The following is a 13,593-nucleotide window of genomic DNA, read 5'->3' as shown; positions in this document are numbered from 1 at the left end:
ATCAATTCTTATTTGTTTTATCTAAAGTGATTTTAAAAATACTGAGTGGACCAAAAGTCAGATAACTGATAATATATATATATATATATATATATGTATTTAGGTTAGCTAGCTTTGGGATCACTCTATATACTCGTATTGTAATTAAGCATTTGGTAAATCTTTTTTAAATGATCGATTAAAAATCGTATTTTAGTAAAGCAGAAAGTTAACTTTTTACGATGGTTAATTGACTTTTGGGTCACCCTGTATATTATCACTAAACAGTGAAGTACAATTATATTTATATAATTCTTTAAAGTGATAAAATAAAAAGAAGTCGAAGAAATTGTTAAACCAGTTGTTTCCGAATTTAAGTAATATAAAATACTGCACTTCCACAAGAAAATTGCATGTAGGAATTTAAAACATTGTTTTTCGTCCATTGATTTATATAACCCATAATAATAGCTGGATAGCCAAGAGATTGAGGCATCGTCCTACCGTTATAATTGATTTTATATTAATTAATTAATTATTAAAGTTGAAAAACAACTTTCAAAATATTATACTTTATACGAGCGTATCGAGTTAGTTGTCGAAGCAACGTTGCAATTTGATACGTACACCATGTTTAGGCCTCAAAGTAGTTGAAATCAATTCCAGTTCTAAAAGAAACTGAAAGAATTTCGAAATAAAATTAACGTTCAAAGTAGAAGCTCAAAACACTAGTTTACACAATAAATGATATCTGTACTCAGGGGCAGATCTAGATTTTTCAGGACCTAACATTACCTATTAACTTTTTTTACAATACGATAAGTGCTCATTGTTAATGAAAAAGTATTAAAAATTTATGATGATAATTTAATTTTTGTGGGCACTTAACACTTGGGAACCCAGGGCTTAACGTAAGAAAACTAAACAAGTATACAGTAATGAAATTTCAAATCATGAGGGCGCGGTAAATTCAGTTCTGTTTAAGATTGCTGTTTACCAAACACAATAGTTCTTGAAAGAAATACTTGACTTATGTACTTAGCCTTCAAACTGTTCTGAAAGAAGAAAAACAAGTCATCAAACAGTGGTAAAAGACGGATTGTTTTCGAATGTTTATAACACTTTCCATTGTAAATACGGTAATTACATAATGTAAGGACTTCTGTGTATGAATTTTTTGTTGAAACTATATTGGTGTTATTGACTAGTTCATCTATCACGGTAATTTTTGTAACATCGTGTCGTCTACGTCACCATCAACTTGGCTGAGATGGATTTTTAGTGCAATGTCCGTTATTGAGAAGTTAAAAAAATACAACAACGAGCTACATAACTTTCCCGGCTGTTATGAGATTTTATTTTAAAAATAACTTTTATATTATTAAACAAATTAAATAAAATTATGTGGGGTGCCATCTGTTATAAGATTTTTTTTATAAAACCTTTTTGTATTTTTAATTACTATAAAATGGCAAAAAGCTTAATTTTGAGGGTAGGGATGGGTTTTATGAAAAAGAAAAGTGTAAATGTTAATAACGAATAAAATCTTTATTAAGTCCTACATCTCTCGAAATACAACACACGACTCTCCTCTACTTCCCCACTCCCTGGACCTTTAACTACCAAAATTTAATAGCATCAATGCCTCTCATATACAAGCCACCGTGTCAAATTTCGTTTCTTAATGTCTACCACACCCTGATTGTTGATAATAACTATTGTTAGATTATTTTATATGTATTTTTGCTAAAAAAAAAAAACGTTCCTGAAAAAATGGCCGCCGTTTAGAGAGAATTGACGTTATTGGAGGTTCGAATTTTTCGTAGTATAGTTTACTGTATGATATTGCCATGCAAATTTTATTTGTTATATCTTCTGATACTTAAATTATATTAACTATTTTACTTCTAAACTAATTTTCACCTATTCCGGGAATACTAACTGACAGATAATATGTAAATGAGTACTTACAAATGTACTGGAGGATAAAGTCGAAGCATTTCTTTAAATGCTTGATGCGGATATTGTAATTTCTGAACGGTGCTGTAATTCAATTCATTCTGAAAGAAAANTACAACCCATCCCTACTCTAAAAATTAAGTATTTTCCCATTTTATAATAACTAAAAATATAAAAATTTTTAAAATAAAATATTATAACAGATGGCACCACGCACGCAGTTTTAATTGTTGCCGGAAAAGTTAAGCAATTCATTGCTGGATTTTTAATTATTGATTCTTAACTTTCTTTAGTTAGAGAAACAAACATTGATACAATGTAACACAAATATATTCTATTTAATTCTATTACAAATACAATAAGCTGAAATTTTACTATTCTACATTTTTGAATGCTTAATTACACTAAAATTTGATGATAATTGTTATAATTATTTGAATCGTTAACTACGCTATAAATCATCCATAAATAAATTAAATATAAAATTCTATAATAATTCTAATGAACAATAAAAAGAAAAAAATCACATCCAATTCATACAATCAAGTAAATACGAAAAATAACACGTGTCCATTATTCAAATATAATTCTTTTTAAATAATGTTCAACTATAAAATTTTTTGTATTCTCTTAATTAATCATGTGTAATTCTTTAATTTATTTCAAAATCTTCTTTTATTATATCAAAAAGTGACTTTTTTGTGCATCGTTCTTGGATGCTTCTCAAATTCAACAGACTGGAGTATATCGAATACAGAGAATTGGCCATCTGCAAAGAAACAAATTGCAAATATTTTACAGCAGTAATTCCAAAATACTAAAGTACTTTAAATGTAACAAATAAATAAATAATTTTTCTCTTCCTTTCGTTAAACATATTACACTCTTCAAATACAAACTGGACGTCAAATTGGGATAAAAAAAAAGTAATCATTTGAGAATTGAATCGATAAAATATTTAATTCTTAATATACTTTTGGAAATTTCAGATATTTTCTTCGTTTATTACTTAGAAACTGGAATTTTAAATAATATTTTCGTGTTTTATGAATAAAAATGGGAATTTGTATTGAGTTTACAAGTGAAGAGAGGTGAACTTTTCAAAAGTTCAGATAAAACAATAACAAAAAAAACCTATTAAAAATTCTAANTTGACATTGTGCTCTGGAGGAAACAAGTTGTATCACTCTTGCTACGGATATATTTTGTAATTGGAATTTTTTGCATACCTTTAATTGCGGCTCGCGAAAAATTTTAATTTTGAAAAATGGCTCGGACTATCAAGGAGCTTGGCCACCCCTGTTATATAATGTATATTTTTCAAGGGCCCTGTACTGTACTTTGATTGACCTGGGCCCCGCAGTTGCTAGTGGCAGTCCTAATCAAAAACAATCAATTTTTCTAATAAATATACCTGCTGGAACCAGAACTGAAGGTGTTTGAGTATTTACACCATGATCACATTTTAGATATAATTACAAATTTGATTATTTCAGTTATTATTAAACTGTTGAAAAATGTAAAATAAAAATGTNTTTAATCGACGTCTACATATCTATAAACACGAAAATCTGTCGAAGGTTTTACGCTAGTTAAAAAGTAAAAACTAATAGAAAAACGTAACTTATGAGGAAATATGGGAAGTGAATTAATACGTAAGAAATTTTATGAAGTTAAATTTATCAATTTAGCTAACTTTATTGCATTCCCTCTGTATGCAACTATGTAATATGGTACAATAAGAGATTTTTAAGCATATTAAAAATTACATAAATGCGTTATAAATATTCTGATTGGTCGTATAAGTTTTTTTATTTAAGCTCAGTATCTGTCTTTGATTAGCAAACTTACAATTATCGGTTTGTCACGGTGTTACACTAATGATAAAAAAAAATATTATTTATAGTTTATTCTTTTATAGAATAAATGTAGTAAACAAGCAAATGAAATATACTCTGATATAAACTATTGTGAAAGAAAATACAATAATTTCTTATAGCTTATTGGAGAGATTGAAGGGATCAGAAGTAATGGTTATGTAATTAATTACTGTTATGCAACGACACTGTAAAATGACTTGCATTTAAAAATTCGACTTCTTACCTTGATGGGAAATTTCTTTGTTATGTTGAAGAAGTCTTCCATTGAAATCGATAAAGAAGCTTTCCCGAATCTCTTCATAAAATTCAAAACCTGTTGAAGGAAATCACTTACATAAATTAATACTAGGTTTATTTATCATAAAAATGAATCTACCGATTTACGTCTAATAATTTTATGTTATAGCATTTGCATAAAATACAGTACTTACTTTCAGCTTTTCTTCAAGCTCCAAACGACAATTTGCAAATTTTCGAATGTCTTGGAAGCCGTTCTGCATCTGAAACGATAAGTATTAATTTATTTCAAGATACGCAGTTATATAATCAATGACAAAAACTTACTGCAGCAACGAATCCAGACAATAAAAATGCGACTATAAGGCAAGCTCCACCTAAAACTGCAGTATTAAACAAGAATAATAAAGTCGCGATTGTATGCATTTTTATGAATAATAAATTATAGATAAATAAACAAGTCAGGAACATCAGAACAAAATAATTTACAAGAAAAGTAACGCCATAGACTTTGTTGGTGTGATTAATAAATAACCACAGTTGGTCGTGACAAAGGATTAGCGATTCTATTTGATAAAACAAATTTCTTCCGTTCTTATTAATTAATAGAAGTTCTTTGGATAAACTTAAAAATCCAGTTTTAATTATCGTAACAACAAAGATAAAAATATGTACCATACTTTGTTGTCCAGCAGATAAATATGTTATAGCCAACCCCGTTGTTACATTACACAAAATGGCTTCATAGTATGAGTTATATCCCGCTTCGAAAGCGAAATAAAAAAACAAAGTAATTAGAATTCGATTTGCTACGATAGAACAAGAAATTGCAAAAATTGCAGACATGCAATGCATTTTTAATCCATCATTCAAACGTTCTCTATCATAATTCGTAATATTTCTTAGTTTAATTCTTGTACTTATCTTTTTTCTTTTCATCGAACTATTCATTAACGTATACATCAGTATGTAAAGAGTAATGGCTAATTTCAGAATAGTTGTGTCTACCCCAATTATCTTGAAAACTGCAGAACACGGAACATATTCGTCCATTCCTGGAAAATTAAGTAGAACGAATACAGATAAATAAAGATAGGAAATGTATTCTACCAAATCGAAATAAAAGGCTTTCAGGAACTTGGTCAGAAGATTTCTTCTAGTGGAACATTGGCAGTTGCATTGGGAGAAAGGATCCACACCAAACACTAAGCTTATGGATAGCAACGGTCGAAGATAACATCTCAAACACAGTTCAATCTCTTCTTCCATGTTTGTTCTTGCCGAAATTAAACAATAATCCCAATTATTTAAATTTGATGTGAATATAAATGAACTTCTTCGGGTATTTTAAATGATAATTTTCTTTCAAAATTAAAATATGTTAATGCTAGTTTCTGCGTTATAGCATGAATAGATCGTGATTCTCTCGAGTACTACTAAATCGTTTATACTTTTAAGAGTATGGACACAGCCCACAATGTTTATATAATTCTATATATAATTATGTATTATATAATTCAGGATATTTATAAATTTATTAGAAATCTTTCGAGGTCCAATGTAAACGGATAGAATGAGTTGAATCCCATTATTGATAATGAAATTCAGAACTAATGAGATTTTATTGGCAATAGGAAAATTTATTTGATAACTGCACAGCTTGAAATCAATGTGGACGAAAATAGATTATTAGACAAATAGTTCCATTTGTATGAGACGAATCAGAGGCAAAGAACTTACACTAAGTATCCTTGTGAACTTACAACAAGGATACTTAGTGTAAGTTCTTTATCTCCGATAAAAGACGTATAAAGAGAAAAAAAAACGAAATCAGCAATTTAAAATTTTTAGTCTTATTGTTTTTAAAGCATGTTTTTAAGCTAAAACCAATAAATACCTTTTAATAAATGGAAAAATCTAGCAACGAATAGTGTAACTTTCCTGGCCGTTATTAGATTTGATTTAAAAAATAACTTTTATATTATTATAAATAAATAAATAAAATTGTGTGTTGCTCCATCTGTTATCACATTTTGTTATAAAAACTTTATATATTTTTAATTGTTATTAAATAGAAAAATGCTTAATTTTGGTAGATAATACTCAATAGAACATGTCACTAGTCACTTTAATGGCGGCTGTGCTTAACGTTCTTATGTTTCATTATTTTTCAAACGTTGTTTTGGCGATTTTTTCGCAAACAATAAGTTTTTGTTTATCATCTCACTATAAACTTTTTTCGCGACATTTACATTTTCACGAAAGGCTGTGAAATTCAAATTTAGTTAGCCTTAGTGTAGTCGAAGCCAGAAATTCTTTTAATAATTTTAAAGAACAATAGAAGAAAAATTTCATTTATTCAAGAAGGAAAGACATACTGATAAGTTTGAATTCACATAACAAATTATACTGTATATACAATAATTATCTGACAGAAACAATTTATTTTTTACTGTGAGACCTGAAAGGCCCCTGGGTCTAATTTAATAATTTTTATTAATAATGTTAAAATATTGTCCCCAAATATTACTTCGTTTGGGTGAGAAAAATGACGTTTTAGAGTGGNTCGTTTGTCAAAAAAGTATATGGAAAAATAAAAATCAAGTTTAAGTCATTTTATTCGACTTTACGTCTGTCCGCCACAAATATTGAAGTCGCAATATCACTAGAAAAGCGTTTAAAGCACATAAAATCATATTAAAATATATACATTTACAAGTATGTACTGTATTTACAGTACATGCATTCGTAAAGTTATCATTAATTTTTAAGAACCTATTGTAATAAAATGTAAATAACAACAGATGCTAAATACTAATAAGAAAAGATAAGACAAACACTGTCTATCAGCATTAGAGAAAAATATCTTTATTTCATGAGTACTTTGAATAGTATATAACTGTCCTCTTCAGGCAACATGGCAAACAGAACATTAAAAATCTAAAACAAAAACAATTTCAAATTGATTCTCATGCACGAGCATGGAACATAATTGATAACAAACTAAACAATAATTAAACAAAAAACAGCTATACTGGATCACCATTGATGTTGTGATGTTTTATCATGAACTTACAATTTTAGAAAACTAAATAGCACTACCCATAACTTTGGTAAATCAAGTTTGGAGGAATTGTATGGCAGTATATAACTATATTTTCTAAAAATGGCAAATGGACTGGAAAAAGATATTATGTTGGGATATATCAGTGGCTCTTGTGAAGAGGATGACAAAGAAGTCACTGGGTGAACACAAGGCTGATTGTGGCATGACAATGGGGCAGCTGAAGAAAGCTGTCAGGAACAGACAGCATTGGAGAAGTGTTATCCATATGGTGACCAAAGGTCANTAAACAAAAAACAGCTATACTGGATCACCATTGATGTTGTGATGTTTTATCATGAACTTACAATTTTAGAAAACTAAATAGCACTACCCATAACTTTGGTAAATCAAGTTTGGAGGAATTGTATGGCAGTATATAACTATATTTTCTAAAAATGGCAAATACATAAGGAAAAGGACCCAGGTACAGGATGGCTGGTGATACGAAGACTAATTCCTGCTTATAATATAAAGTGGATCATGAAAATACAGTAATGCACTTTTGACCTGGTTGACTAGATGGTAAAACTTAGCAAGAGAATATCCAGCACTGCAAATCACAATTTCACCAGAGAAAGCTCTTTATCCCCAAGAGTTGGGTTCAGGGTTATAAGAATTCCCCCACACTTGATATACCAGGATTTGTGGGTGGTTCTATTTAACCTTCTAACATCTTGAGTTACGTAGTTCGTGATAAAACATTGTAACATGAATGGCACTTTTGTATAGCTGTTTTTTTTTTGTGTTTAGTTTGTTTATTTATTTGTATATTAATTTTGTTACTTTTAGTACTGATAGTCATTGTGTATTATTTTTGTAATATTTTATAATTTTGTAATGTTATATCTTTAATTTGTGTTCTATGCTCATGCATGAGAATCCATTTGAAATTGTTCTTTTTCTAGATTTCTAATGTAATGTTTGCCATATAGCCTGAAGAGGACAGTTATATACTGTCGAAACTACTCATGAATTAAACATATTTCTCTCTAATGCCAATAGATAGATCTCTCTCTTATCTTTTGTTATAATAATCTATTGAAAATAAACTCCAACATCCACAATTCCATAAAGTTTCAAAATACTTTTTGAGTCTGTTGAACAGGTCAGTGCAAACATCTTTCAGGATTGGACTTGAAAGCATTATCTGATGTTTGCAAGTTTTGGTAAGAATTTTATTCTCACTTCTAATACAGTTGGATGGGGACTAGACCACTAGTATAAAGCAAAAACTGCCTTTAAAGCAAAGCTTTAGTTTCACCTACCAGTGCATAAAAAAGCTTAAAAACATGTTTGCTTTGGCATTTATGAAGTGCACAATAACAATATGCCCATAAAAATGCTAAAAACAAAATTAATGATTAATAAATGTATTTTAGCATGTGCTGTATTGCTTACCTTAAAATATTTTTGTTTTTTCTCATGGTGACTGATGAATTCAAACTTAAAAAACTATATTTATTGTAGAAAGGCTGAAGGAAATGATCTAATCTCATCTGAGTCTTCAACAAATCTTATTCAGTTTGAAGATGGAGAGATTGATAAAGATGCTTGAGGACTGTGTCTTAATTAATGTTGAAGGCTGTCTTCTTCAACTTTATGCTGCAGTGATGATGGCTGTGATGTCTTTTTTGAAATATGATAACAAAGAAATTTGCTTCATGAATTCACAGTTTTCTCTTTAAGTATTTCTTTTTGATATAATTGTATTTGACACTGTTCTGTTATCTGCAGAACTTCAAAAAGTGTGTTAAATCTGCTGGTTTTTTTTCAGTTAAGCCTAAATTATTCAAATTTTTATATTGGCATTTAACTTATGCAAAGTAGGCACAGACTCTATTTCAAGAAGCAGCTTCTTTGCTTTTCAGTTATAAGCAAATGCTTATCGGTTAGAGACTGATTGTGAGATGTAAATCATTCTGCAAACATTTCAGATTTCACTTTCAGTTCTAATTTCTCTTGCTGTCTCCACAATATTGTATTGGTAGTGCAGAATCCATTGCTGTTGTAAAGCTCTTTAAGAGCATAACAAGTGCCCAAAATAATAAAATGAGTATAATTGATCATCAAACAAAAACTTTCATATTTTGGGCACATGCATGCAAATGGACTGGAAAAAGATATTATGTTGGGATATATCAGTGGCTCTTGTGAAGAGGATGACAAAGAAGTCACTGGGTGAACACAAGGCTGATTGTGGCATGACAATGGGGCAGCTGAAGAAAGCTGTCAGGAACAGACAGCATTGGAGAAGTGTTATCCATATGGTGACCAAAGGTCAGCAATGACTGAGTGGTTAACATCATCATCAATTGAAAAGCATTTGGAAAAGTAAAAACAAAGATCTGTAATAAAAGGACTGAAGAGAGGCAGAAGGTCCAAAATAAAGTTGACATAATCACTTTACTAGTGTATTCCCTGTATGATTAGTTCTCTTCAACAGAATTTATGCTTATCATTAAAGGATAAAAAATTTTTGAATTAAAAGAATGCTTTAATTTAAGCATTTATCATCATCATAGGATAACATATACAGTTATAAACTTGATATAATACATTGATCAATAGAAATAAAATTGAAGTTGAATGTGACCGGCATTGTTAACAATGCCCATAGGTGATGTATGTTTAGCATGGGACACTAAATTAAAAACAGTTTATTCTCTAATAATGCAAAATATTTTAATAACAATAGTCGTGCAGTTTTTTTCTGAAAAATTATTTAAGAAAGTCACCAAATTTTGCAAAAAGACAATATTTTTGGAGTTTAGACTGATTGCTTCATTATTATTTTTTATTCTGTTTAAAACTCAATTTTTCTATTTTTGTTTTAAAATTTATTATGAAATAAAGACTATTAACATCAAAATATATCTAAAAAAAAAAAGAGAGAAAAATTAAGGAAAAGAGGTTTATAAAACTATGATAAAACTTCTACTTAGCTATTTGATCAAGACAATTTTAAAGGTTTTTAAACACAGTTTATTAAGTTGCAAATTTTCAATGTGGGGTACAAGTGAATATTTCATTTTATTTCAACCTGACATGAAATTTCACCCATTAACATTGAAAAGAGTTTTGAAATAATAGCATATTTCCTTTTCTGGTTCTTTTTAAAGCTCTGTTCTAGTTTCAGTTTTTCATAAAAATTGAAATAAGCAAGACTGACTCATCTCTAATGCAAATATATCTGTGAAAATAGGCAGTTATGTAACAAGTGACTGAAATAGTCAAAAACAAAGTAAACAATGTTACAGATTTACTTTTAAAACACATGATTTTCTACATTTTGCAGTTCTCTTCAATTAAAGTCTGTAGGTTTAGCCAAGATGCTACTCCATTTTACTGTAATATTGTTTACTGCAAATATCTGAATCTCATTCACACATTCAGACACATTATGCATACCTGTGAAGAAGCAAAACAATTTCATGTCATTATGAACATTGCTGAGGCATGTTTTTTCTGATGGTTGGCTTCGAACATTCAAACAATTACATGGCATTCAGAAACTGTATATCTGTGGAGAACAAAAGTCTGCTGATTATATTATTGCAGAGCTACAGTGTTTATGAGGAGTTGGTAGAGGATAATGATTTATTGTCCTCTCTCAGGTATACAATCTGATAAGACGGAATTGTTGTGGTATTACCTAATGAAATCCACCTGTTTAGCTGAAAATGACAAGAAAGTTACCTTAGAATTTACGCAAAATAAGGACAAAATTAAATGGTTTGTGTGCATAAATATCTCTGGCATGTATAGATTCAAACTTCACATTGTAGGGAAATCTAAGTACAGGTATACCTCGACTTACGTCGTTTCAAGTTACGTCATTCCCGATTATACGTCGTTTGTCAAAAAATTATACGGAAAAATAAAAATCAAGTTTAAGTCATTTTATTCGACTTTACATCCGTCNTACAGTCAAAAGACTTTACGCTCGATTTATTTCCGAATGGAGGAAATGTTTAGTGTCTTCCGAGTCTTGCAATTAATATAATAATAGAAATTTTTCTAATAATAATTACATTTGTGATTTTTACCAAGTTTTCAAAGTAGAAGGAAAATTCCAACAAAGTTCTTTTCTTACTTGCCTCGTTAGTTTTACAGTATACAAATGAAATTATAAAAATAATAAATTTAGAAAATAGAATTGTTTCATCAGATGATGTGGATGAAGTTGAAATATTTGTTTTGGTTAAAGTATACCTAGGTAACCCCAATGGCGGCACTTAGGTTAGGTTAGATATTTGAACTTGGGACCGAGACGAGTTCAGTGGTACCCTACTTTTGGACTGGAGACCAAAAATAAGAAAGTTATCATACTTTTTTCCAGTGATGATTGGGCGTCATTCTCTTTGCTAAGCCTATCACGTGTTTAACAGGCAGTCTGGCAAGTCGGCCATATATACCTTCAACAGAGGCAGATGTTGATCCATGAGCACACTGATCACATGCAGTTGGAGTTAAGTCTTTTTCACACGCCCCACGCTCCTCGACCTCGGGGCCTATGGCCTCTCAGCCGTCAACACACTCGCTATCACTCGCAGTCGGCTAGTACTACGTGCCACTTTCGTAGCTTGTCCGACAAGCCTAACCTATCCCTCTGGGAGATTTAATAACTTTCTAGCTCTAATAACTTTCTTATTTCTGGTCTCCTGTCCAAAAGTAGGGTACCGTTGAACTCGTCTCGGTCCTGAGTTCAAATATCTAAACCTAAATATATAACCTAACCAAAGCGCCGCCATTGGGGTTAGCTAGGTATACTTTGACCTTTGTTTTTACTTGTATATGCTTCTATTTTAGTATAACAATTGGTGTCAGTTACAAATTCATTAAAACAGTAGTAGGATTAAAACTATACAAATGAAAATATTTATTCACTGAATTGGTTAATTTCTAAACATTAATATTTGATGTTATATATATTTCATTCATTAAACAGAATAAAATTTTAAAAAATTACTAAACCGTGATCATTAAAAACAATTCAGAAGATGGAAAATAATATAAAAACTCTGATATCTTCCATACTGGTTCCAGCATGTATGTTTATTGGAAAAAACAAATGTTTTTCATCACTTAGAGATCATCTTCAGGTTATTATTTGTTTCCATAAATCAAATGCTATTATTTGAACAATTTTTTAAAAACAGAACATTCTGTATGTTATGTGTGGCATACAGAAGTGCCAAGTGGCTGTTAGTAGGAAGAGTTAAGTAGATATAAGTCTTCCTACTAACAACCACTTGGCACTAACTTCTACACTTAGCTATTCATGATGGCACTCAATTAATGGTATTTGCTACATTTGGGTTTCTTTTAGACCCTTCAGGGGACTATGGCCTTGCAGCCTAAAAACTGCATGCCAACATCAAACGTAGAGGGTACAGTAACCGTACATATGCCATTCAGAGAGATCTTATCTTTCTCTACTGTCTTATCTCCTCTCCCTCCTTCTTCCCCCCTTTCCCTTACCCTTTTTTCTGCTGGCTAAACACCTTGTATACAGCCGATGTCTTTCATGTATGTATGTATGTATGCCACGTGACGATATTCAAATTCAAAACAAAAATATTTTGAACGTATGTCATATTTTTTCATTAAGTATGTCACATTTATGTTTTGAATTTGAATATCGTCACGTGGCATACAAAATGTTCCGTTAAAAAAAAATTGTTTGAATAATAGCATCCGATTTATGTAAACATGTAATAGCTTGACAAATATCTCTGAAAGTGATCGAAAACAGTACCGCTGTTAGAGCTGGGCAACTTGGGCACTTGCCCAGGACCCTGCACTTAAAGGGACCCCAGCCTTACGAAGTTTAGCTTTTCATTTTTTTACACTATCCCTTTTTTTATTTTTTGCAGTAATTAGGTGTAACACTCCATAGGAAATATATTGAACTGCAATAATTCTCTTTACCATATTTAGGCATTTAAAGCACAGAAAATGGTAATAATTTAAAATAACTAAATGTTAAAGTATTTAATATTAATGTTAATAAATGTGACAAAAATGACCTATTTGTTGCATTTGATTTTAAAATATTGAAAAACTTAAAATACAGGTAACCCCCGTATAACATGGCACTCCTATAGCACGGATTCACTCTGACACGGTTCGAGAAATGGGTAAAACCCTCGTACAACATGAAATGTAATAAATTTTTACATACTTAAGTAATAATAGTTCACGAAAATTATTATTTTCATGAACTATTAGTACTTCAGTGTGTAAATTTTCTTTTCTCGTCTCCATACACATGGTCCTTTGCGAAAATTGTTTCAATTTTGCCATATCTCGACGCTTCTGCTTCTGGTGTTGCCAGATGTTTTTCCCTTATTCCATAAGTGCTTAGCACCATATAAGGAAATTTATAAAGACCTTTTAACTAGAAGCAAGCAATCTAAAATTACATACATT

General features: G+C 30.3%; 1 protein-coding gene across 1 annotated transcript; it reads right to left on the bottom strand.

Annotated features, from left to right (window-relative positions):
* Positions 1–352: 352 nt before the first annotated feature.
* Positions 353–5,398, bottom strand: LOC111637050. The gene is made up of 6 exons (XM_023382458.1): positions 5,194–5,398; positions 4,383–5,110; positions 4,250–4,318; positions 4,042–4,131; positions 2,634–2,707; positions 353–479 (listed from the first exon to the last, which is right to left on the bottom strand). Exons 2-6 carry the CDS (start codon positions 5,106–5,108, stop codon positions 353–355), a joined length of 1,086 nt encoding a protein of 361 aa, XP_023238226.1. The 5' UTR covers positions 5,109–5,110; positions 5,194–5,398.
* Between the last annotated feature and the right edge of the window lie 8,195 nt (positions 5,399–13,593).

This window comes from Centruroides sculpturatus, unplaced genomic scaffold (assembly GCF_000671375.1).
Source record: "Centruroides sculpturatus isolate CEXI.00-Female unplaced genomic scaffold, Cexi_2.0 scaffold60, whole genome shotgun sequence".
Lineage (NCBI taxonomy): Eukaryota > Metazoa > Arthropoda > Arachnida > Scorpiones > Buthidae > Centruroides > Centruroides sculpturatus.
This window is presented reverse-complemented; position numbering and strand designations above follow the sequence as displayed.

Bases quoted from the DNA above. Each gene is read 5' to 3' on its own strand.
- LOC111637050 (XM_023382458.1), bottom strand. From the start codon at position 5,108: ATGGACGAATATGTTCCGTGTTCTGCAGTTTTCAAGATAATTGGGGTA. The intron at 4,132-4,249 runs GTAAGTACTGTA...TTCCTTCAACAG, and splicing joins AGCTTGAAGAAAAGCTGAAA to GTTTTGAATTTTATGAAGAG. The intron at 2,708-4,041 runs GTAAGAAGTCGA...GTTTCTTTGCAG, and splicing joins CAAAGAAATTTCCCATCAAG to ATGGCCAATTCTCTGTATTC.